Genomic DNA, 22,998 nt, shown 5'->3' on the forward strand with positions numbered 1-22,998 from the left:
CCTTTCACTGGCAGATTTTAGTCTACAGCTTTGATTTGACAACACTCTGATGTCTGCAGTGGTGGCCCAGTGCCACTACAGCTTTGGTTTGCAGAGGGGCGTGGCCAATAACCTCTTCTACTTTGATGAGCAGACTGTCATCTTCCCATCCGGGAACAACTGTGTTCGTTATAACATTGATCAGAAATGGCAGAGGTTCATCCCAGGTATCTGCATGCTCACATCTCAGGAGTACAACAATATGGCTAGGGTCACAGGGTGTTTTATAGTTGTTTAATGTCTCTGACACTACATCACTTTCTCTGAAATCTATTCATAGACAAATTTAAACCTGCCATCATTTTTTTGTTGCACCTGTTAAAGATATCCAACTTCCAGTTATGTTGTCTTTGTGATTCATCTTTGATTTTGCTCCTTAGGTTTGGAGAGGAGTCAGGGAATGTATGCCCTGGCTATCAGCTCAAACCGCCGCTACCTGGCGGTGTCGGAGCGTGGAGAGAGGGCCACCATTACGGTGTACGACCTGCAGCACGAGCAGAGCCGGAAGAGGAAGGTGCTGAATGGAGGGGACATCCATGTCCAGGAGTTTGTCTCCATGGCCTTCTCCACCGACTCCAAGTACTTCATTGGCCAGTCAGGAGCGCCAGACTACACCCTTTTCTACTGGATGTGGGAGAAGCAGAAGGTCATGGCCATGGTGAAGACCACTGTGGCCGCTAATCCAGTCAACCAGGTGATGTCGGACTGCTCTCTTGTTATTGGGGCCAGGGAAGAGTCCTTGGCAAGGAAATGGTGATGTGGAATGATCCGCGTGTTCATTCAAAATAGCAGTGTTATTTTTCCATAGATAAGGCAGGGTTTCCCAAAGTCTGTTCTGCCCTAAAATGTAAATGTAAAAATGGAAGCCGATGAACCCTTTTGGAACCCTTTTTCCAAAGAGTGTATTATGTTTCCAGGTCAGCTTGAACCCATACGACAACACCCAGATCTGTGTGAGTGGGAATGGAGTCTTCAAGCTGTTCCGCTATGCAGAGGGGGTTCTGAAGCAGTCCACCTTCCATAAGCAAGAGACCCATAACTTCCTATCCCATGCCTGGATGTCTGAGGAGAGGGTGATTGCAGGGACAGAAGCAGGCAGGCTGATGGTGTTTGAGTCTGGAGACCTCCGATGGGACATGAGTGTGACCACCAAGACCACCATGTCACAGGACCCAGACAGGTGGGCATAAGGAGAGAGACTTGTGCTGACACAGTAATAACCTACCTATCTACCATGAAATAAAATGTTACCAAATTAGCTGTTTAGGAAAGCTAGACCAATCTAAAGTGCTCTTGGATATCATACCACAGAGGCAGTTAGAGTCCAGTTTGGGCAACTTCTTTCATTGCACAGGGCACAGAACAGATGTCACACAATTTCCATGCCTGCTGTGTTTCTTTTTACCTGCACACCTAAGAAGGTGAAAGCCGAAACGTCTGTATGTTACCCTCCTAATGCCGTAAAAAATTCTAATAATAATACAAATAAAATGTTTTACAGTGCAGAGGGAAATGATGAAGAGACCCCTCAGTTGCCACGGGTTACGGCCATCACAGCTTACTCGAAAGGCTTTGCCTGCTCGGCCGGTCCTGGGACTGTGTATCTGTTTGAGAGAACCGACGACAAGGACAACTACAGGAAGACCAGGGAGATCAGGGTGACAGAATTTATTTCACCAAACTATAACAATCACTCAAGCGAGCTGTATACTGCAAATCTAAGCACCTTCTGTACAAACAGACTATTTGTAAAGAGGTTTCTGATAATGTCTCTGCCTTTGTATTTATGCTTGTGTGTTTGTATTAATGTAACTGTGTTGGGTGTGCATGTATATGTGTGTGTGTGTATTCATGTATGTGTTCCATTCAGATCCCCCCAGACCAGTGCAGTCACGATCCCAGCCATGCAGAGCAGCAGCAGATAGTCTCTCTGGTCATCAGTCCATCAGAGGAGACAGTAGTGACCAGCACAGATCGTGGTCAGCTCTACAGTATCACCCTGTCCTCTGCTGAGATGAGCAAGGGGGAGCAGGTCCAGTTTGAGTTCCTTTCCCACTCTTTCCACTCTGGGGCTATCACCGGCCTGTCCATCTGCATCCGCAAGCCCATCATCGCCACCTGCTCCCTGGACCAGTCTGTACGCATTTGGAATGTTGAGACCAAGTAAGAGCTGCGGGTTTCACAATCCCTTTTAATACAGATTTTCTGGAGTTTATGTCAAGTCTATACAGTGTCCCAGCCTGTGATGATTAACTCAGCTCCTTTGTTGTTTTAGACACTGAATGGTAGTTACAGTATATCTGAGAAAAAAACATTTCTTAGCTGGCTGTTAGGTTTTCTAGAGCCTATATTAGGTCTGTTTTTAGAGCCTATATTAGGTCTGTTTTTAGAGCCTATATTAGGTCTGTTTTTAGAGCCTATATTAGGTCTGTTTTTAGAGCCTATATTACATGTTTTTAGAGCCTATATTAGCTCTGTTTTTAGAGCCTATATTAGGTATGTTCTTTAAAGCCTATATTAGGTCTGTTCTTTAAAGCCTATATTAGGTCTATTTTTTAAAGCCTTTGTTAGGTCTGTTCTTTAAGCCCTTTATTAGGTCTGTCTCCCTTTCCGTTCCCCCCCAGCACCCTCGAGCTGTATAAGGAGTTCCAGGAGGAGGCGTTCAGCATCGCCCTCCACCCGTTTGGCCTGTTTGTCATGGTTGGCTTCTCTGACAAGCTGCGACTTATGAACCTGCTCATAGACGACGTCAGGACCTTCAAGGAGTTCACCGTGCGAGCCTGTAGAGAGGTCAGAACGAAGAGTTCTCAGTCCCAACAGTGCCTCATTGTAGATAGCTGAACATCACTGGTACTCAAACATTGATTTCTAGCTATTCCAGCTCTTGCAGTGTACTGTGTTTCCTTTCAGTGTGCCTTCAGTCACGGAGGACACCTGTTTGCTGCGGTCAATGGAAACATCATCCACATCTACTCCACCACCACGTTCGAGAACGTCCTCAACCTCAAAGGACACAATGGGAAGGTTAGGAATGGTACACTGGGGGAGGTCACTGATGGTTTACGGTGGGGTTTATCATCAGAGAGTAAGACCCTAGCTAGCAAGCTCCAACTAGGCCGCTAGCAGCCTGCCTCCGGCATATTTTCTCGCCCACATCTGGCGGCCGCTTGACCAACCACAGTTCCAGTAGGCCTCACCTCAGGCCAACAGTTCCTGGCCATGTGACCTGACCAGGAAAAACGTTTGGCCCTAGTTATAGCTTTAAGTTTTTCCTGGTCAGTTCACCTGGCTCGAAACACTCAGGGTCGCAGAGATAACGTGACCGCAAGTGGGTATTTTGTTTGAGGCTCGCCTGTCTCCATCTACAGGTGCGCTCCATAGCCTGGAGTGGTGATGACAGCAGGCTGGTGTCGTGTGGTATGGAGGGGGCTGTGTACGAGTGGAACACCCTGACCGGCAAGCGGGAATCGGAGAGCGTCCTCAAGTCCTGCAGCTACACCAGCGTCACCATCTCCCCTGACGCCAAGACTATCTTCGCCGTGGGGACCGATTGTACCCTGAAAGAGATCCAGGCCTGTCAAGTGAGACCGCAAAAAAGTTACATGTTTCTTCCCTCTAGGGAGTTTTTCCTGTATGTTCCTTCTGCTTTGCTTGCTCTTTGGGGTCTAGGGTGGGTTACTGTAAAGCCTTTCTTGACAACTGCTGATGTAAAACATTAGATTTAATCTTATTGAAATGTCAGATACTCTGACCACTGCGTATTAGTTTTGAGATATAGTCAGTTATAATGATGCTATAAAATTATATAAGGTTTTTCTTGTAATCAAATCAACAACAAAAAAATTCACATGCGCCGAATACAACAGGTGTAGACCTTACCGTGAAATGCTTACTTACAAGCCCTTATCCAACAATGCAGTTCAAGAAATAGAGTTAAGAAAATATTTATTAAATAACCTAAAGTAAAAAAATAAAATCAAGAAGTAACACAAGAAAATTACATAACAATAACCAGGCTATATACAGGGGGTACCGGTACCGAGTCAATGTGCGGGGGTACAGGTTAGTCGAGGTAATTTGTAAAGTGACTGCGTAGATAATAAACAGCGAGTAGCAGCAGTGTAAAAACAAATGGGGGTGGTGTCAATGTAAATAGTCCGGGTGGCCATTTGATTAATTTTTCAGCAGTCTTATGGCTTAGGGGTAGAAGCTGTTAAGGAGCCTTTTGGTCCTAGACTTGGCGCTCCGGTACTTCTTGCCGTGACTGGAGTCTTTGACATTTTTTGGGGCCTTCCTCTGACACCACCTAGTATATAGGTCCTGGATGTCTGGAAGCTTGGCCCCAGGCACTACCCTCTGTAGCGCCTTACGGTCAGATGCCAAGCAGTTTCCATACCAGGCGGTGATGCAACCAGTCAGGATGCTCTCGATGGTGCAGCTGTTGAACATTTTGAGGATCTGGCTATAATATTAGCTATAAGATGGTTTTAATAATTGAGGGGTGCAGTTAGAACTTATTAGCCAGTTCTAAAGTATCTTCTTATTCTTACTATGCAGAAGTTTCCCTCGAGAGCGGTACTATGCTGACTGTTTGGAGTTAATATTTTATTTCCCTTAACTCTTCATTACATTTTTTGATGGTGTCAGTTTCCAGCTGTGTGAAGTGAAGTTCTGAAAGGGAAATAAATAGTGTTTCCCTCTCCGTCATAATGACTGGGGCCAGAGAGTTGATTAAATTCACACTCTGTTGTCACTTCTTCTCATCCTTGAGTGACGGCCATCTTTCTGACAGTCTATGAAAATAATCAGGAAAGAGGATAGAGTCCGTCAGACAGAGGCCCTTTGAGTTATTCTGGGCTGCTGGAGCTTGGAGAGAAAAACCCACAACAATCATAAACATCTCAATTTGGAAGAGTTTTATCCAGTCCTGAATAGATCAGTGGTTTTGTGGGATGTTGGATGCCTTCATCCTTCCCCATTAGGCTATTTGCATTCCAAGTGTTGGTGAAGTAAACAACTTTCCCTGACAGAATATCCACTTCAATAAATTAGTCCCTCGGGGTAACAAAGCTCGTCTTAAAAATGTACATGTACACTCCTGGATGAGGCTGGCATAATAACGCTAATGTTATGCATGAATGTTAACAACGCTTTACCTCTGCTGCATTTGTTTCTTGCCATCCCTTGATAGGACCCTTTATATGGTAGCCTTTATATGGGCTTTTCCTGGTTAAATAAAGGTTCAGTAAAAAAAAAATTGGTAGCCTTTAAATGCACATCCACTGTGTCCTCATCCCCTGGTTGTCCCTTCTCTCTCTCTGTCAGATCCTACGTGAAGTGCCCGCTGAAGATGTGGCTTACACCACCATCGCTATGTCCCGTTCTGGGCGCACGCTCTTCACTGGGACCTCCATCGGAACCATCAGGGCCATCAAGTACCCCCTGTCCACCCAGAAGGACTGGATCGAGTACCAGGCCCACTCTTCACCTGTCACCAAGGTACGACTTGCAATACCTTCACAAAACAGTCAAATACTGTGCATTGCAATGGAATACTACACCACGCAGGACAATTTGAGCGATTACAGTGTAATGAACCACAACAACACAAAAACACACACAACCTGTTTTACAAGCATTTCGCTACATACCGAAATAACATCTGCTAAATAGGTGTATATGACAAATCAAATTTGACTTGATTTGATTTTTGATGACGCGCTGAATTCAAGATTGATGGCAAAGGCCATTGATTTGAGTACATTCGGGAAAGTATTCAGACACCTTGACTTTTTCCACATTTTGTTACGTAACAGCCTTATTCTAAAATTGATTCAAATGTTTTCTTCCCTCATCAATCTATACACAATACCCCATAATGACAAAGCAAAAACAGTTTTTTTGAATTTTTTGCAACTGTATAAAAAATGTAACACTGAAATATCACAGTTACATAAGTATTCAGACCCTTTACTCAGTACTTTGTTGAAACACCTTTAGCAGCGATTACAGCCTTGAGTCTTCTTGGGTATGACGATACAAGCTTGGCACACCTGTATTTGGCGAGTTTCTCCCATTCTTCTCTGCAGATCCTCTCAAGCTCTGTCAGGTTGGATGGGGAGCGTCGCTACACAGCTATTTTCAGGTCTCTCCAGAAATGTTCGAACGGGTTCAAGTCCGGGCTCTAGCTGGGCCACTCAAGGACATTCAGAGACTTGTCCCGAAGCCACTCCTGCGTTGTCTTGGCTGTGTGCTTAGGGTCATTGTCCTGTTGGAAGGTGAACCTTCACTCCAGTCTGAGGTCCTGAGCGCTCTGGAGAAGGTTTTCATCAAAGATCTCTCTGTACTTTGCTCTGTTCATCTTTCCCTCGATCCTGACTAGTCTCCCAGTCCCTGCCGCTGAAAAACATCCCCATAGCATGATGCTGCCACCACCATGCTTCACCGTAGGGATGGTGCCAGGTTTCCTCCAGACGTGATGCTTGGCATTCAGTTCAAAGAGTTCAGTCTTGGTTTCATCAGACCAGAGAATCTTGTTTCTCACGGTCTGAGAGTCTTCAGGTGCCTTTTGGCAAAATCTAAGCGGGCTGGCATGTGCCTTTTCCTGAGGAGTGGCTTCCGTCTGGCTACTCTATCATAAAGACCTGATTGGTGGAGTGCTGCAGAGATGGTTGTCCTTCTGGAAGGTTCTCCCATCTTCACAGAGGAACTCTGGAGCTCTGTCAAAGTGACCATCTGGTTCTTGGTCACCTACCTGACCAAGACCCTTCTCCCCTGATTGCTCAGTATGGCCGGGCGGCCAGCTCTAGGATGAGTCTTGGTGGTTCCAAACTTCTTCCATTTAAGAACGATGGAGGCCACTGTGTTCTTGGGGACCTTCAATGCTGTAAAAATGTTTTGGTACCCTTCCCCTGTCAACTGTGGGACCTTAAATAGACAGATGTGTACCTTTTCCAAATCTTGTCCAATCAATTGAATTTACTACAGGTGGACTCCAATAAAGTTGTAGAAACATCTTAAGGATGATCAATGGAAACAAGATGCACCTGAGCTCAATTTCAGTTTAAAAAAATGTCTAATCGCCTTTTGCTTTGTCATTATGAGGTATTGTGTGTAGATTGATGAGGAAAAGTTGTATTTAGTCCATTTAAGAATAAGGCTGTAACGTAACAAAATGTGTAAAAAGTCAAGGGGTCTGAATACTTTCCGAATGCACTGAACGAAGGTGTTGAAGTGTGTGTCCTCTCTGTGTTCAGATGGTGATCACTTTTGATGACCAGTACCTGCTGACGGTATCTGAGGACGGCTGTCTGCTCATCTGGAAGATCATAGACAAGGAGTGCCGCGGCCTGAAGAGAGACAAGGAGATCACCTACGCTGAGGAGATCCTCATCACCAAGTCAGACCTGGAGGAGAAGGTAGCCCACCATGGGGATTTTTGGAGCATTACACTGATGTGATACATGGGTTGGGTGTGTTCCATTATTGTAGGTTTGTGAGGGCCATGGTCACTCCTACTCTCACCTGATTAATCACATTATCCCTGTCCTCCTGTCCTCTACTCTTCCCCCCTCTCCTCCCCTGCTCTCATGCCTCCTTTTCTCTCTTCTCACACTCGCTTCACTTCACTGCTACTACTTTTCTTCTCTCACTCTACCTTCTCCCTCGCTCATTCTCTCCCTCACTACCTCCTCTCCTCCTATAATAGAACCAGGTGATGTTAGAGCTGAAGACACGTATGGAGGAGCTGAAGATGGAGAATGAGTACCAGCTCCGTCTGAAGGACATGAACTACAACGAAAAGACCAAGGAGCTGTCAACTAATTTTGTTCGGCAGATGGAGTCACTCAAGACCAACATACAGGTGAGACAGACAGGGCTTCAAACACAATCAGTTACCTACCTCAAACAACTTAACTAAATAATAAATAAAATAAAGTACTTCTGAGGACAGACGAGAAGCAAGTACAGGGAGTGAACATTTTAATAAATAACCGACATGAAACAAACAAGGACAGCGTCTGGACAGGGGAAACATAACTAAAGTAAAGCTGACACGGCGATCAAACTGAGAAACAGACAGATACGCGTAACGATGGTGACAAGTGTGCGTAATGATGAGCAGCGAGGGCGCCAGGGAGGGAGAACGAGAGCAGGCATGATAGTACTCATCAATTTGATTCAATTCATTCATGCTCTTTTCTATAACCTGTAGGGAACACAATATATGGCATAGTGTGGCACAAATTAGGATATAGGGGAGGGTAATGGGCAGGGTATATGCAAATGAAATACTGTAGTATTTACAATAGATTAAAAAGTGTAGTGGTTTTGTGGATTAGTGTTGACTGTAGTATTTTTGCGGACATTACTGTAGTAGTTACTACAATGTTTTTTGTGTGGATAATACTGTAGTATTTACAGTATACTCTACAGCAGTGGTTCCCAAACTTTTTATAGTTCCGTACCTCAACCCCCTCTAGCACCAGCGTCAGCGCACTCTCAAATGTTGTTTTTTGCCATCATTGTAAGCCTGCCACACACACACAATATACAATATATTTATTAAATATAAGAATGAGTGTGAGTTTTTGTCACAACCCGGCTCGTGGGAAGTGACAAAGAACTATTATAGGACCAGGGCACAAATAATAATACAATAATAATAAATAATTTTGCTCTTTGTTTAGCCATTACATATAAAACCATATTTGTTCATCAAAAATGGTGAATAACTCACCACAGGTTAATGAGAAGGGTGTGCTTGAAAGGATGCACATAACTCTGCAATGTTGGGTTGTATTGGAGAGAGTCTCAGTTGTAAGGGGTGCGTAACTGGTGGCAGGGAAGTCAGACGCAGTAGAGCAGATCTAGGTAATAGCCAGAGCAGTTTAATTCCAAAACCAACGGCATCAAGAAAATAACAGCTTGGGTACTAAACCCGACTCGCACCAGTCAACATGTGCACAAGCACTTACAAACAAACAATACCACACAAAGACATGGGGGGAACAGAGGGTTAAATACACAACACGGAAATGAAAACCAGGTGTGTGGGAAAACAAGACAAAACAAATGGAAAATGAAAAATGGATCGTCGATGGCAAGAAGACCGGTGATGTCGACCGCCGAACACCGCCCGAACAAGGAGAGGAACCGACTTCGGTAGAAGTCGTGACATCAGTCTTAAATCATTTTCCACACACAGTCTGTGCCTGTATTCAGTTTTCATGCTAGTGAGGGCCGAGAATCCACTCTCACATAGGAACGTGGTTGCAAAGGGCATCAGTGTCTTAACAGCGCGATTTGCCACGGCAAGAAACTCTGAGCGCAGCCCTATCCAGAAATCTGCCAGTGGCTTCTGATTAAATTCAATTTCGATGAGGCTCTCTTGTTCAGATATCAGTAAGTGGACTGGAGGCAGGGCATGAAAGGGATAACAAATCCAGTTGTCTGTGTCGTCCGTTTCGGGAAAGTTCCTGCGAAATTGTGCACCTGCGAAATTGTTCACTATATCACATTTGACATTGTCCATAAGCTTGAGTTCATTTGCACATAAGAAATCATACAACGATGGAAAGACCTGTGTATTGTCCTTGTTAATGCAGACAGAAAAGAGCTCCAACTTCTCGATCATAGCCTCAATTTTGTCCCGCACATTGAATATAGTTGCGGAGAGTCCCTGTAATCCTAGATTCAGATCATTCAGGTGAGAAAAAACATTACCCAGATAGGTCAGTCGTGTGAGAAACTCGTTATCATCCAAGCGGTCAGACAAGTGAAAATTATGGTCAGTAAAGAAAACTTTAAGCTTGTCTCTCAATTTAAAAAAAACATGTCAATACTTTGCCCCTTGATAACCAGCGCACTTCTGTATGTTGTAAAAGCGTTACATGGTTGCTGCCCATATCATTGCATAATGCAGAAAATACACGAGAGTTCAGGGGCCTTGCTTTAACAAAATTAACAATTTTCACTGTAGTGTCCAAAACGTTTTTCAAGCTGTCAGGCATTCCCTTGGCAGCAAGAGCCTCTCAGTGGATGCTGCAGCGTCGGGAGCAACTGCTTGCACGTGCGTTACCACTCCACTATGTCTCCCTGTGATGGTTTTTGCGCCATCAGTACAGATACCAACACATCTTGACCACCAAAGTCCATTTGATGTCACAAAGGTGTCCAGTACTTTAAAAAATATCCTATCATGTTGTCCTGATTTCCAGAAGAGGATGTCTTCCTTAATTGAGCCCCCATGAATGTAACGGACATATACCAGAAGCTGTACCAGGCCCGCCACGTCTGTTGACTTATCCAGCTGTAACGCACATAATTCACTGGCTTGTATGCGAAGCAGTAATTGTTTCAAACATCTCCTGCCATATCACTGATGCATCGTGAAACAGTGTTGTTTGATGAAGGCATTGTCTGTATAGTTTTTTTGGCCTTTTCCTTCAGCATTGTTCCAGCATATCCGCGGTAGCAGGAAAAATGAAGTCCTGCACAATAGTATGGGGCTTGGGTGTCCTAGCCACTCGGTAGCTCACCATATAAGACGCTTCTAGCCCCTTCTTATTAATGGTATCTGTTGCTTTTATACATGTCTTACTACTCAAACTCCAGTGGCTTATTTTTCAAATTGTCATGTTTCGTTTCTAAATGTCTGCGAGAGAGTAACGGTTAATGTGATTGGATTTTAATTATTTGACTTGGCTTCCTGTATTTGACATTGTGTTGTTATTTCGCTGAACACTAGATGGTTTCATTTTATTTTTGTCAGTGAAACGAGGCTACTCAGGCGAGAAAAAGAACTCACCCAAATGTATAGCCCTGTTGGAAAATATAAATGTACTCCCCAGTTTGGGAATACCTGCTCTACAGTATACTACAGTTTGCTACGTTCCGGATATTATTATGAGCCGTTCTCCACTCAGCACCCTCCACTGACATGATTGAGGGATATTGCAGGGTGTAGTATAGTATTCTACAGTTTACTAAAGATTTCTATAGTAAGTACTGTGGTATTCTATAGTAAACTGTAGTATTTCTGTGGGCGTACATATAAATAATCATATTTATTTCAAAAGCATTACTTATGTCTATGATAATTCATAAACATTAGTGTTTTTTAAGTTAAGTGAATGTATTTGGTTTATTTTTTAGAAGTTACATTTGACCCCAGCTACTGTTACTTAGACAGATGTACTGTACTGTCCTTATATTAAAAAAAGTGACTGGCGAGTTCAAGTGGTCTCAATTGCCCCTGGTCTCCCCGACATCTACCTTGTACCAAATAACTCTGAGTCTGTTTACTGTACTGTACAGTCTTAGAAAAAAAGGGTCCCAAAAGGGTTCTTTGTGGGGGGATAGAGTTCTTGCAAGAACCGGTTTTGGAAGGCAAAGGGTTCTACCTAGAACCTTTAACATCCTAAGAACCGTTTTTGGAGGAAAGGGTTCTTTGATAATTCTTCGTAAGGCAAGAAGGGTTCTACATAGAACCATACATCATATTTCACAGCATGCGCTAATGAAGGGTGATTTTCAGAATAGTTTGTTTAAATATCTATGTTTTTGCATGTACAATGATTGGTTGATTATAAAGAACATTCTAGGTAGAACCTTCTGCAAATGGTTCTACCAAGCACCAAAAAGTAACAAAACGAAGAACCCTTTATGGTTCTACTTAGCACCTTTTTTTCTAAGCTTGTAGCTCAGTATAATACTTTTAACACGGTTTGACTTTCAAAAGTGTTCAGCTCTCATTATGGTATGCACTGAGTGTACTTTGCCCTGTAAGAGTCGGCCTTGATAAGAGCTACTGCTAGATCGATACATGGAAATGAGAATTGAAAGTGGCTCTGGCTGGGCTGGCGAACACCTCAGTGAGGTGCATGTGCAGAGATATCCCTCTCGCTCTCCACCTTTCTTCATCCCTCTCTCCATCTCTCCTGTCAGATCCTGAAGACGGAGAGAGACAATATGGAGGTAGCTAATCAGGAGACCATGTTCGAGGTCGTGGAGAAACACTCCAAAGAGCTGCAGGATATGGGTAAGTTCTGTTCTATTCTGTTCTATTCTATGCTATTCTCAGTTCTTGTCCGTCTTTCAGAAGAAAACAAAAGTGACCTTTAAGTTTGGAGTTAAGAGACTTGAATGAGACTTGAATGACTCCCATTGCAGTGTGTACATTGACAGCAGCACATAATAGCATTGACTGTGTTTGATCCAGGGTCCTCATTGGATATCCTCTCTGTCTCTCTCTGCGTTCCCCTAGAATCGGCCAACAGTCAGAAGCTGATGCTGGAATATGAGAAGTACCAGGAGCTGCTGTTCAAGTCTCAGCAGATGCAGCAGGACTACGAAAAGCAGCTGCAGCAGATGGACGAGAGCAAGACTGCTGCCCTGGAGGAGCTCACCCTCTACTACGACGGAAAGATGCAGGAGAAACTACTGGTGCTGGAGCAGGTTGTGGATACTAGTATGTCAAGGGGTTGTATGGGGACGTTTGGAGGTGGGATTTGCGGCTTTATATAGTGTCCTCACAGATAAGGTTCTGTTTTTTCCCCTCACCAGGAATAACTTCGGGTTAGTGCCCAGAGTTCTCCCTGGTCAGATCATGTGGTCCGGAAAAACTCCTGGCCTTACTTCAAGGCGATGTAGTCTAGTCAGGCATTTAGCGGCAACCTTCACCCTCCCTTCTGTCCTCTCGTTCTCCTCTTCTCCCTGCTGTGACACTGATTGGAAGCGAAGAGACAAATGAATATCGGAGCACCAGGTTCTCCATCGAGGATGTCTGCGTAATCTTTAAGGAAATCAACTCCCATCATTGCTAATGGGGGTGTGAGTGGCGGGCGTGGGGAGAGGGGTGGGGTATGTGTGGGGGCGCAACACTGGGCCTGCATAACCACCTCATTATTTCATTCTGAGAGAGAGAGAGAGAGAGAGAGAGAGAGAGAGAATATTAAAGACCCCACACTACAATACATCACATTACCATTTAGCCCTCAGATGTCATACTCAAGAAATAATCACGAAAGCACAGCAAGTTGACAAGACACTGGAAGAGAACCCTCCTGAAAGGATTCACAGAACACTTCATTCGCCCCCACCCAATACATTCCCAGAAATATTTGTAAAAAGTCTGATGGCAAACCATCAATACCAGGGAGGCCAGAGGAGATCTGCATAACTGCAATGGACAGTTCCTGCAGAGTAATGTCCAAAGCAGCTCTCTGCTCAGGGCCCAGTTTAGGAAGTCCTTGAAGGAACTGTGCAGTGCACACAGAGTCACAGTCTTCCGCACTGTAGAGAGCAGAATAGAAATCCACGGCATGGGTTTGCGCTGAGATACCGACCTGAGATACCGACCACTCTAGATTAAAAAAGAAAGTGCAAAGAGCGGCCATATCACTGAGAGAAAGTAGCAAAACGAGACTTCTCATGTAAGAATGACCCCAGTTCATGTGTTTTCTCCAGTAAAGTTCTTTCTAGAACAGGGCCATTCGGAGTGAGAAGTTTCAGTTCAACAGTTTATATTCTGCTCAAGTACTCTGACAGTTTCTTTCATCGTCCCTTGTGGCTCAGTTGGTAGAGCATGGCGCTTGCAACGCCAGGGTTGTGGGTTCAATTCCCACGGGGGACCAGAATAGAAATGTATGGACTCTCTCTTTACTGTAAGTCGCTCTGGTTGAACTACCTCCATCTAAATAGTAGATGGAGAAGTATACTGTTGACTAAACACACATAATTTGGCCTTCCCAACCTTCTACCATTGACTCAAAGTTCCCCTTTGTAGCTCTCCACAGGGCCTGCATAATCACCTTATTATTTAGAGAGAGAGAGAGAGAGAGAGAGAGAGAGAGAGAGAGAGAGAGAGAGAGAGAGAGAGAGAATCTCAGTAGCCTAGTCCTGACTGGGATAATTGAGGCTGTACTAAAGGTGCATAAACAAACACCCAACGATGGGATTATCCATCTTCACAGATGCCATGCTAGGATGACCTAACCTCTGTCTGTGTTGTGAGGCAGAGCTCCCGTTCATACCATCTTTATCTCACTCTCTATCCTTTCACCTCTCTCTTTCTCTGTGTCTCATTCCTTCTCTTCAACTTAACTCTTCCCATATATCTTGCCTTGTTATTTGCTACCTCTTTCGCCTTCCATTTTTCTTTCTCTATCAATTTTTATTATCCAGAGCGACTAGCAGTTAGTGCGTTTCATCTTAAGATACACTACATGACCAAAAGTATGTGGACACCTGCTCGTCAAACATCTCATTCCGAAATCATGGGCATTAATATGGAGATTGTCCCCCTTTGCTGCTATAACAGCCTCCACTCTTCTGGGATGCATTTCAACTAGATGTTGGAACATTGCTTCGGGGACTTGCTTCCATTCAGCTACAAGATCATTAGTGAGGTCGGGCACTGATGTTGGGCGATTAGGCCTGGCTCACAGTCGGCGTTCCAATTCATCCCAAAGGTGTTTGATGGGGTTGTGGTCAGGGCTCTGTGCAGGCCAGTCTTTCACACCAATCTCAACAAACCATTTCTGTGTGGACCTCGCTTTGTGCATGGGGGCATTGTCATGCTTAAACAGGAAAGGGCCTTTCCCAAACTGTTGCCACATAGTTGAAAGCACAGAACCGTTGAATGTCATTGTATGCTGTAGTGTTAAGATTTCCATTCACTGGAACTAAGGGGCCTAGCCTGAACCATGAAAACAGCCACAGACCATTATTCCTCCTCCACCAAACTTTACATTTGGCACTATGCATTAGGGCAGTTAGCGTTCTCCTGGCATCCGCCAAACACAGATTTGTCCGTCGGACTGCCAGATGGTGAAGCGTGATTAATCACTGCAGAGAACGTGTTTCCACTGCTCCAGAGTCCAATGGCGGTGAGCTTTACACCACTCCAGCCAACGCTTGGCATTGCGCATGGTGATCTTAGACTTGTGTGTGGCATGGGAACCCATTTCACGAAGCTCCCGACAAACAGTTATTTTGCTGATATTGCTCCCAGAGGCAGTTTTGAACTCGGTAGTGAGTGTTGCAACCGAGGACAGACGAGGTACGCGCTACACGCTTCAGCACTCAGCGGTCCCATCCTGTGAGCTCGTGTGGCCTACCACTTCGCTTCGTTTCTCCTAGATGTTTCCACTTCACAATAACAGCACTAGCAGGGCAGAGATTTGACGAACTGACTTGTTGGAAAGGTGGCATCCTGTGACGGTGCCACGTTGAAATTCACGGAGTAAGGCCATTCTACTGCCAGTGTTTGTCTATGGAGATTGCATGGCTGTGTGCTCGATTTTATACACCTGTCAGCAGCCGGTGTGGCTGAAATAGCCAAATCCACTCATTTGAAGGGGTGTCTACATGCTTTTATATATACTGTATAGTGTAGCTAGGTGAGACAACCACATCTCAGTATTTTTTTAATAAAGTAGCGATCAGCAAAATCAGTACTAGTAGGACAAAGTCAAGTGTTAGTACACGAAAGGCAAGGGTGTTGTTTATTTTTTGTGGGGGTGAGGGGGGGGGGGGGGGGGTGCTGTGGGAATATTTAAGTTACTCTTTGAAGAGGGTAGGGTTTCAGATGTTTTCGAAAGATGAACCGAGACTCTGCTGTCCTAGTGTCCGATGGAAGCTTGTTCTACCATCTCCCACTTATTTCTCGCTCCCTCCCTACCCTCTGTAGTGTCAGGAGGAGTCTCGTATCCAGGCGAGGGAGTTTGAGGAGAGCAGGAAGCAGATGGAGGAGGATGGAGACAGGGAGATCCAGGACATCAGGATCCGCTACGAGAAGTGGCTGAGGGACGAGAGGGAGACCAACATGCGCATGAAGAGAGACACCGGCATCATGAAGAAGAAGGTAGAGACATGATCTTCTCACCCCCACTCCTCCAATCTCTCTCAAAAGTTTCCTTGATTCCTTTTGTCCTCTTGCCTTCTTCTCAGGACATCAGAGGGATAAGAGGAGAGCATTGGAGGAGAAGATCAGAGGCTCCTCTCCTCAGATCTTCTCCAATGCTCTCCTCGCTTTCCTCTGATATTTTGAGAAGGAAGTGGGGAGAGAACGGGAGGATGCAAGATCCACCCCTACTTTGCTTCCAAGTCCCATCCCATCCTACACGCCCCACTCAACCCTCTCCCATCTAGCCCCTGCCTGCCTTTTCATCACACCTCCCAGTCAGCTCTTCTCTCCCAGCCTGCAGGCGTGGTAGATCATAATTACAGCCAATCAGACTGCAAGCAGGGCATGTCCGTCTGTCCACAATTAGGCTCTAATGCGCTCCCTCTGCATGCTCACTCAATATCCCAGGGATCACTTTAATGGAAATGGATGATGTTGAATCAGATACTCTGCATATTCAGCCGTCCTATACACCTGGTCCCATTCTGTCTATCTGTTGTCTTTTCTTCTCTCTGTCTTTTTTTGTCTCCTTCCCTTTCTTCCTAGATCAAGTCTGGCAATTTGTACTATCCAATATGGTTTTGGATGTGGAGGCCTTATTATGGGTTATGGAAGCTATAAAGAATATGACCATTGTGTAAGGGACAATGAGTTATGATGACATTTTCCTCCTCTCCCTTCTACCCCTCCCTCCCTCACACACACACACACACACATATACTGCAGTTCAGCAGCCTGCAGAAGGATATAGACAACAGCAACGTGGAGATGGAGAGGATGAAGTTGGAGCAGCAGAAGCTACAGGCCATCGTCAAGTCCTTGGAAAAGGACATCCTGGCTCTGAAGAAAGCGATCCAGGAGAGGGACGAGACCATCCAAGACAAGGTGCGTGAGTGGCTGGGGTGAGGGGTGCAAAGGGTGAGGGGGTACAGCAAGATGCCGAGGAAAGGAGAGTGTTAGTTTTGTTCCAAAAGCAGCGAGGAAGAAAATATTGGTTTGCCTCCAAGGTATGCAGAAACATGGAAGGTGACTGGACGTCACTGAAACTGTTAAAACACTGAGGAAGGAAAACAGTCTGTTTTGTATAATGGAGATCTACTGGTATGATTGTGTTCCAGTTCAATTTGTTCTAATGCCCGTCTCTCAGAATCAAACACAATCAACTCATACGCTACCATAGATTGTCCATCAAAAAGTTTCCTCTCCCCCAGCCATTCATCCTGACTGAGTCCCGGTGTCATGCATCACACCAGGCAAGGTGACTGTAAGACTCCTCCCCCCTCAGCGCAAAACAGCACTGAGCCTTGAGAAGTGAAGGTCCACTAATGACTAGTCCCACTCAGACACCTGCTCTATGAGCACGAACGCACAAACGCGTACGTGCATAGGTGCACACACATGCACGCAGGCATGCACACATGCATGCACAACACGTGTCAATGCGTAAAACCTCCTTGACAACACGCATGCTGCTGTTAGCGCTATTGATGTGTGAGACACTGTAGCGTGTTATTTCCCTTAAAGAGCATGTACATATTTTACCATCAGTGTTATGAGGGGTAGACAGGGGAGGAAGGCATTTGCATCTCTCTCTGTTGGCTCTCTTTGTGCATACAGGGAAACTTAATTAGTGTGTAAATGTCACAGATGCTGTCCTATGAAAAGATCACCCCCCTACACACACACACATACACGCACGTACGCACACACACATACACGCACGTACGCACACACACACACACAAGATTAAACGGTTTCAAACAGCTAATTGGACAGGGAGTAAATTCGAACAAAATGGTTCTGCATCAAAAGAGGATCCACCCAGTTCAGTTGAAACACCTTCCTCTTCATGAATAAAGATTCACACTCAGCGGCAATAACCTTGGCATCTGTTGTTCCTACGCTCTCTTGTCTGGTTTGCTCGCTCGTCTCTAACGATAATACATTTGAACATTAAGAGGTGCTGCCCAGAAGTTAAGCCGAACATTTAGATTTGGATCACCAAAGGGCTTTTATTGTTGAACTACCTATACAAAATGACATTTCCTTTCAATTTCATGGGATATCAAAGTTTGGAAGAGGACCGTGAAAATAATTGAACTTTAAAAAAAAGTGACTATAAAAATCTCATGGCTGTTAAATGTGTAGTCTGTTCGTGTGAATACAAACTTTATACAGAGATCTGAAGCCTATTTATGCTTTCTCACCAACTCCTATTGTTGTTGTGTGACAATGAGTTGGCAAGAGAGCACAAACAGATCTGGGACCAGGCTAAAGTCTTGTCCTGTTCATGTGTACTGTAGGAGAAATGCATCTATGATCTGAAGAAGAAGAACCAGGAGCTGGAGAAGTTTAAATTTGTCCTGGACTACAAGATCAAAGAACTGAAGAAACAAATAGAGCCCAGAGAGAATGATATCAAGGAGATGAAGGAGCAGATCCACGAGGTAAAACGAGATCGCTTCTCTTCTTCCTCCTTTATCAGCTCTTTAACGGGATAACTGCCATTTTTGAAATAGTTGAAAACCATCGCTGAAATGTCCCTTGAATACATACATTCTATCGGCGGTTGTCCACAGTAGGCTAACTGAAATGTCTCTTTGATTAGAATGAGAATTCAATATTCACAGAAAAAAAATCAGTTCCTACTTTTGAACTTGTCATCATTGATACTTTTTGAAAGCGCCTGCCAACTTCAGGCCCTTTTCATCTACATGGAAATGAGCACTGGGGTCCATATCGATTTAGGGTTGATCAGGGTTTAGATGAGTCCTATAGATCAGCTGTGTGAGAGAGGGAGGTGGGAGAGAGTGGAGAATATGGAGATCAAAGCTATGCCCCCCCCCCCCCACACACACACACACACACTCTACACTCTAACTACACTCACACTTGTATTTTCCTACTAGCACTGACTTTACACATAACTACTTAATGCGAGAAAAAAAATGACTTACCATGACTGTGATAATGTGGCTGTCTCGTCTAGCTATCTTTAGATGACTAACTGAGTTGCTCTGGATAAGAGTGTCTGCTAAATGTATTTTTAAAAACGATGTAAAAAGGCTATTGGCTTCCGGTGATTTGTAGATGGAGGAGGAGCTGGATACCTTCCACAAGAAGAACACTCAGGGGGAGCTGGACATCGCTGAGCTGAAGCTCAAACTCACCACGACTGACAAGGAAATGCACAAGGGCCTGCAGAAGGTGTGTACTGTATACGTAGCGACAGAGAGAGAGAGAGGTCCATACGTTTACATTTGTGCCTTTATCTTTGTCCGGCTGTCAGTGTCACCCAATTTGTCTGACAAGTCCACGATCTTCACCCACAGTCTCACCTCCATCCCTCACTTTTCCTCTCTTCTCCTTCTCAGGTGAGAGATGTGGAGGCCCTGGTACGCAGGTTCAAGACGGACCTCCATAACTGTGTGGGGTTCATCCAAGAGCCCAAGAGGCTGAAGGACAGCATCAGAGACCTGTACGACCGCTACGCACAGCAGAGTGACGTGGTGAGACAGCGTTGGCTACCGTGTGTTCCTGTTAAGAAGTAGTGAATGAATACACGTTTTTAAATGGCTGCTCTTCATGTCTCTCAGCTGGATAAAAGTAGTGTGGACGCAAACGTCCAGAGGGAGTACGCTCGGCAAAGGGAGCACCTGGAGAGGAACGTGGCGTCCCTGAAGAGGAAGCTGGCCCAAGACAGCGTGGTCCACCATGCTGACAACGTCAAGATCATGCAGGTGACAGAGACGAGACTTTTCAGAAATTACTATTGGAGTAGGTGGATAAGTGTGTCTGTGTGCTCAAAACTATTTTCACATGATTTGTGGATTTGGTTTCATTCCCATTTATAAGACACCCTAAAGCTAGGCTTGTCGTTTTAGTGTCGTAGTCCTTGACTGGCTGACAGACAGACAGACGGACTAATTGACGGACTGACTGGATTACTTGATTGCTTAATTGGATAATTGATTGGTTGCTACAGGAGAACGTGACTCTGATCAGTGAGGTCAATGACCTGCGGCGGCAGCTGCATCTGGTGCGTTCCCAGGTCCATGACTACAAGAGTCTGGTGGGAAAGAAGGGCCTGACGCAGACCAACACACTCAAAGGTGACCTCTTTCTCTCTCATCTCTCTGATTTACAGTAAAGAGAATAGAGTGCAGCTTTCTACTCATTGGAAATATTGGTTGAGTTAAGTTCCCTTAACTTTTCTTTGAAGTAGAGCGTTCATATTTCTAGCCACTGGGTGTCACTGTGTGAATAGTCTATAATAACATTTATATTCATATACAGTTGAATCCAGAAGTTTACATTCACTTATGTTGGAGTCATTAAGGCTAGTTTTTCAACCACTCCACACATTTCTTGTTAACAAACTATAGTTTTGGCAAGTCGGTTAGGACATCTACTTTGTGCATGACACAAGTAATTTTTCCAACAATTGTTTACAGACAGATTATTTCACTTATAATTAACTGTATCACAATTCCAGTGGGTCAGAAGTTTACATACACTAAGTTGACTGTGCCTTTAAACAGCTTTGGAAAATGTCCAAGAAAATTATGTCATGGCTTTAGAAGCTTCTGATAGGCTAATTGACATAATTTCAGTCAATTGGAGGTGTACCTGTGGATGAATTTCAAGGCTACCTTCAAACTCAGTGCTCTTTTCTTTTTGACATCATGGGAAAATCAAAAGAAATCAGCTAAGACCTCAGAAAAAAAATTGTAGACCTCCACAAGTCTGGTTCATCCTTGGGAGCAATTTCCAAACGCCTGAAGGTACCACGTTCATATGTACAAACAATAGTTTGCAAGTATAAATACCATGGGACACGCAGCCCGTCATACCGCTCAGGAAGGAGACACGTTCTGTCTCCTAGAGATGAACAGTGCAATCAATCCCAGAACAACAGCAAAGGACCTTGTGAAGATGCTGGAAGAAAGGGGTACAAAAGTATCTATATCCACAGTAAAACGAGTCCTATATCGACATAACCTGAAAGGCTGCTTAGCAAGGAAGAAGCCACTGCTCCAACCCGCAATAAAAAAGCCAGACTACGGTTTGCAACTGCACATGAGGACAAATATCGTACTTTTTGGAGAAATGTCCTCTGGTCTGATGAAACAAAAATAGAACTGTTTGGCCATAATGACCATTGTTATGTTTGGAGGAGAAAGGGGGATGCTTGCAAGCCGAAGAACACTATCCCAACCGTGAAGCACGGGGGTGGCAGCATCATGTTGTGGGGGTGCTTTGCTGCAGGAGGACATGTACACGTCACAAAATAGATGGCATCATGAGGTATTATTGTGGGAGGCTTGTGGAAGGCTACCCGAAACGTTTGACCCAAGTTATACAATTTAAAGGCAATGCTACCAAATACTAATTGAGTGTATGTAAACTTCTGACCCACTGGAATGTGATGAAAGAAATAAAAGCTGAAATAAATCATTCTCTCTACTATTATTCTGACATTTCACATTGTTAAAATAAAGTGGTGATCCTAACTGACCTAAGACAGGGAATTTTTACTAGGATTAAATGTCAGGAATTGTGAAAAACTGAGTTTAAATGTATTTGGCTAAGGTGTATGTAAACTTCCGACTTCAACTGTAAGTGCTTTAGAAGTGGGTGTCTGTTACTGTTTCATTCCAAGAAGGCATATGTTGTTTGGGGTAAATCCTAAATTTAGGGTAAAGTCCTATTGGTCTACTTCTACTTCCCTATAAAGTAACTCCTGCATGATCTCACTCTGTATTTGGTCCCTATACCCAGCCCTGCGGTCTCCCAGGGCCAACCCCAGTAACATGGTGGTCCGTCTGAAGAGGAGGACGAAGGGGACCGCATCATCCAGCTGCAGCGCCTGGAGATCCAGAGACTGAGAGAGGAGATCCAGGTCCTGATGAAGACACACCCCTACAGACCCCCCTCCACCGCCAAGCTACCCCCCTCCAACCAACACATAACCACCACACCACCACCCCCCTACAGACCCCCTCCACCGCCAAGCTACCCTCCCTCCAAACCAACACATAACCACCACCACCACCCCTACAGACCCACCTCACTGCAAGCTACCCTCCCTCCAAACCAACACATAACCACCACTACCACCTCTACAGACCCCCTCCCTGCCAAGCTACCCTCCCTCCAAACCAATACATAACCACCACCACCCCTACAGACCCCTATCCACCGCCAAGCTACCCTCCCTCCAAACAAACACATAACCACACCACCACCTCTACTAACCCCCATCCACCGCCAAGCTACCCTCCCTCCAAACCAATACATAACCACCACCACCCCTACAGACCCCATCCACCTCCAAGCTACCCTCCTCCAAACCAACACATAACCACCACCACCACCCCTACAGCCACCCCTCCCCTGCCAAGCTACCCTCCCTCCAAACCAACATATAACTACCACCACCACCCCTACAGACCCCCTCCCCTGCCAAGCTACCGTCCCTCCAAACCAACACATAACACCGCCACCACCCCTACAGACCCCCCTCCCTGCCAAGCTACCGTCCCTCCAAACCAACACATAACCACCGCCACCACCCTACAGACCCCCTCCCCTGCCAAGCTACCCTCCCTCCAAACCAACACATAACCACACCACCACCCCTACAGCCCCCCTCCCCTGCCAAGCTACCCTCCCTCCAAACCAACACATAACCACCACTACCACCCCTACAGACCCCATCCACCTCCAAGCTACCCTCCTCCAAACCAACACATAAACCACCACTACCACCCCTACCGACCCCCCTCCCCTGCCAAGCTACCCTCCCTCCAAACCAACACATAACTACCACCACCACCCCTACAGACCCCCTCCCACTGCCAAGCTACCCTCCCTCCAAACCAACACATAACCACCACCACCACCCCTACAGACCCCCCTCCCCTGCCAAGCTACCCTCCCTCCAAACCAACACATAACCACCACTACCACCCCTACAGACCCCATCCACCTCCAAGCTACCCACCCTCCAAACCAATACATAACCTCCTCACCACCACTACCATTCA

General features: G+C 45.3%; 1 protein-coding gene across 1 annotated transcript; it reads left to right on the forward strand.

Annotated features, from left to right (window-relative positions):
* Window positions 1–18: 18 nt before the first annotated feature.
* LOC111971236 (cilia- and flagella-associated protein 57-like) lies at window positions 19–22,430 on the forward strand. Its single transcript, XM_070446244.1, is given in 22 exon segments — window positions 19–206; window positions 420–733; window positions 957–1,219; window positions 1,541–1,697; window positions 1,910–2,202; window positions 2,664–2,829; window positions 2,950–3,063; window positions 3,408–3,620; window positions 5,365–5,538; window positions 7,296–7,457; window positions 7,748–7,903; window positions 11,989–12,082; window positions 12,308–12,498; window positions 15,734–15,907; window positions 16,676–16,834; window positions 18,253–18,396; window positions 19,040–19,156; window positions 19,324–19,458; window positions 19,546–19,689; window positions 19,935–20,061; window positions 21,731–21,778; window positions 21,781–22,430. Coding segments are annotated over 22 exon segments (3,843 nt in total). The 5' UTR covers window positions 19–49; the 3' UTR covers window positions 22,122–22,430.
* Window positions 22,431–22,998: the final 568 nt, after the last annotated feature.

Source organism: Salvelinus sp. IW2-2015, linkage group LG13 (genome assembly GCF_002910315.2).
Source record: "Salvelinus sp. IW2-2015 linkage group LG13, ASM291031v2, whole genome shotgun sequence".
In the NCBI taxonomy this organism is placed as follows: Eukaryota; Metazoa; Chordata; class Actinopteri; order Salmoniformes; family Salmonidae; genus Salvelinus; species Salvelinus sp. IW2-2015.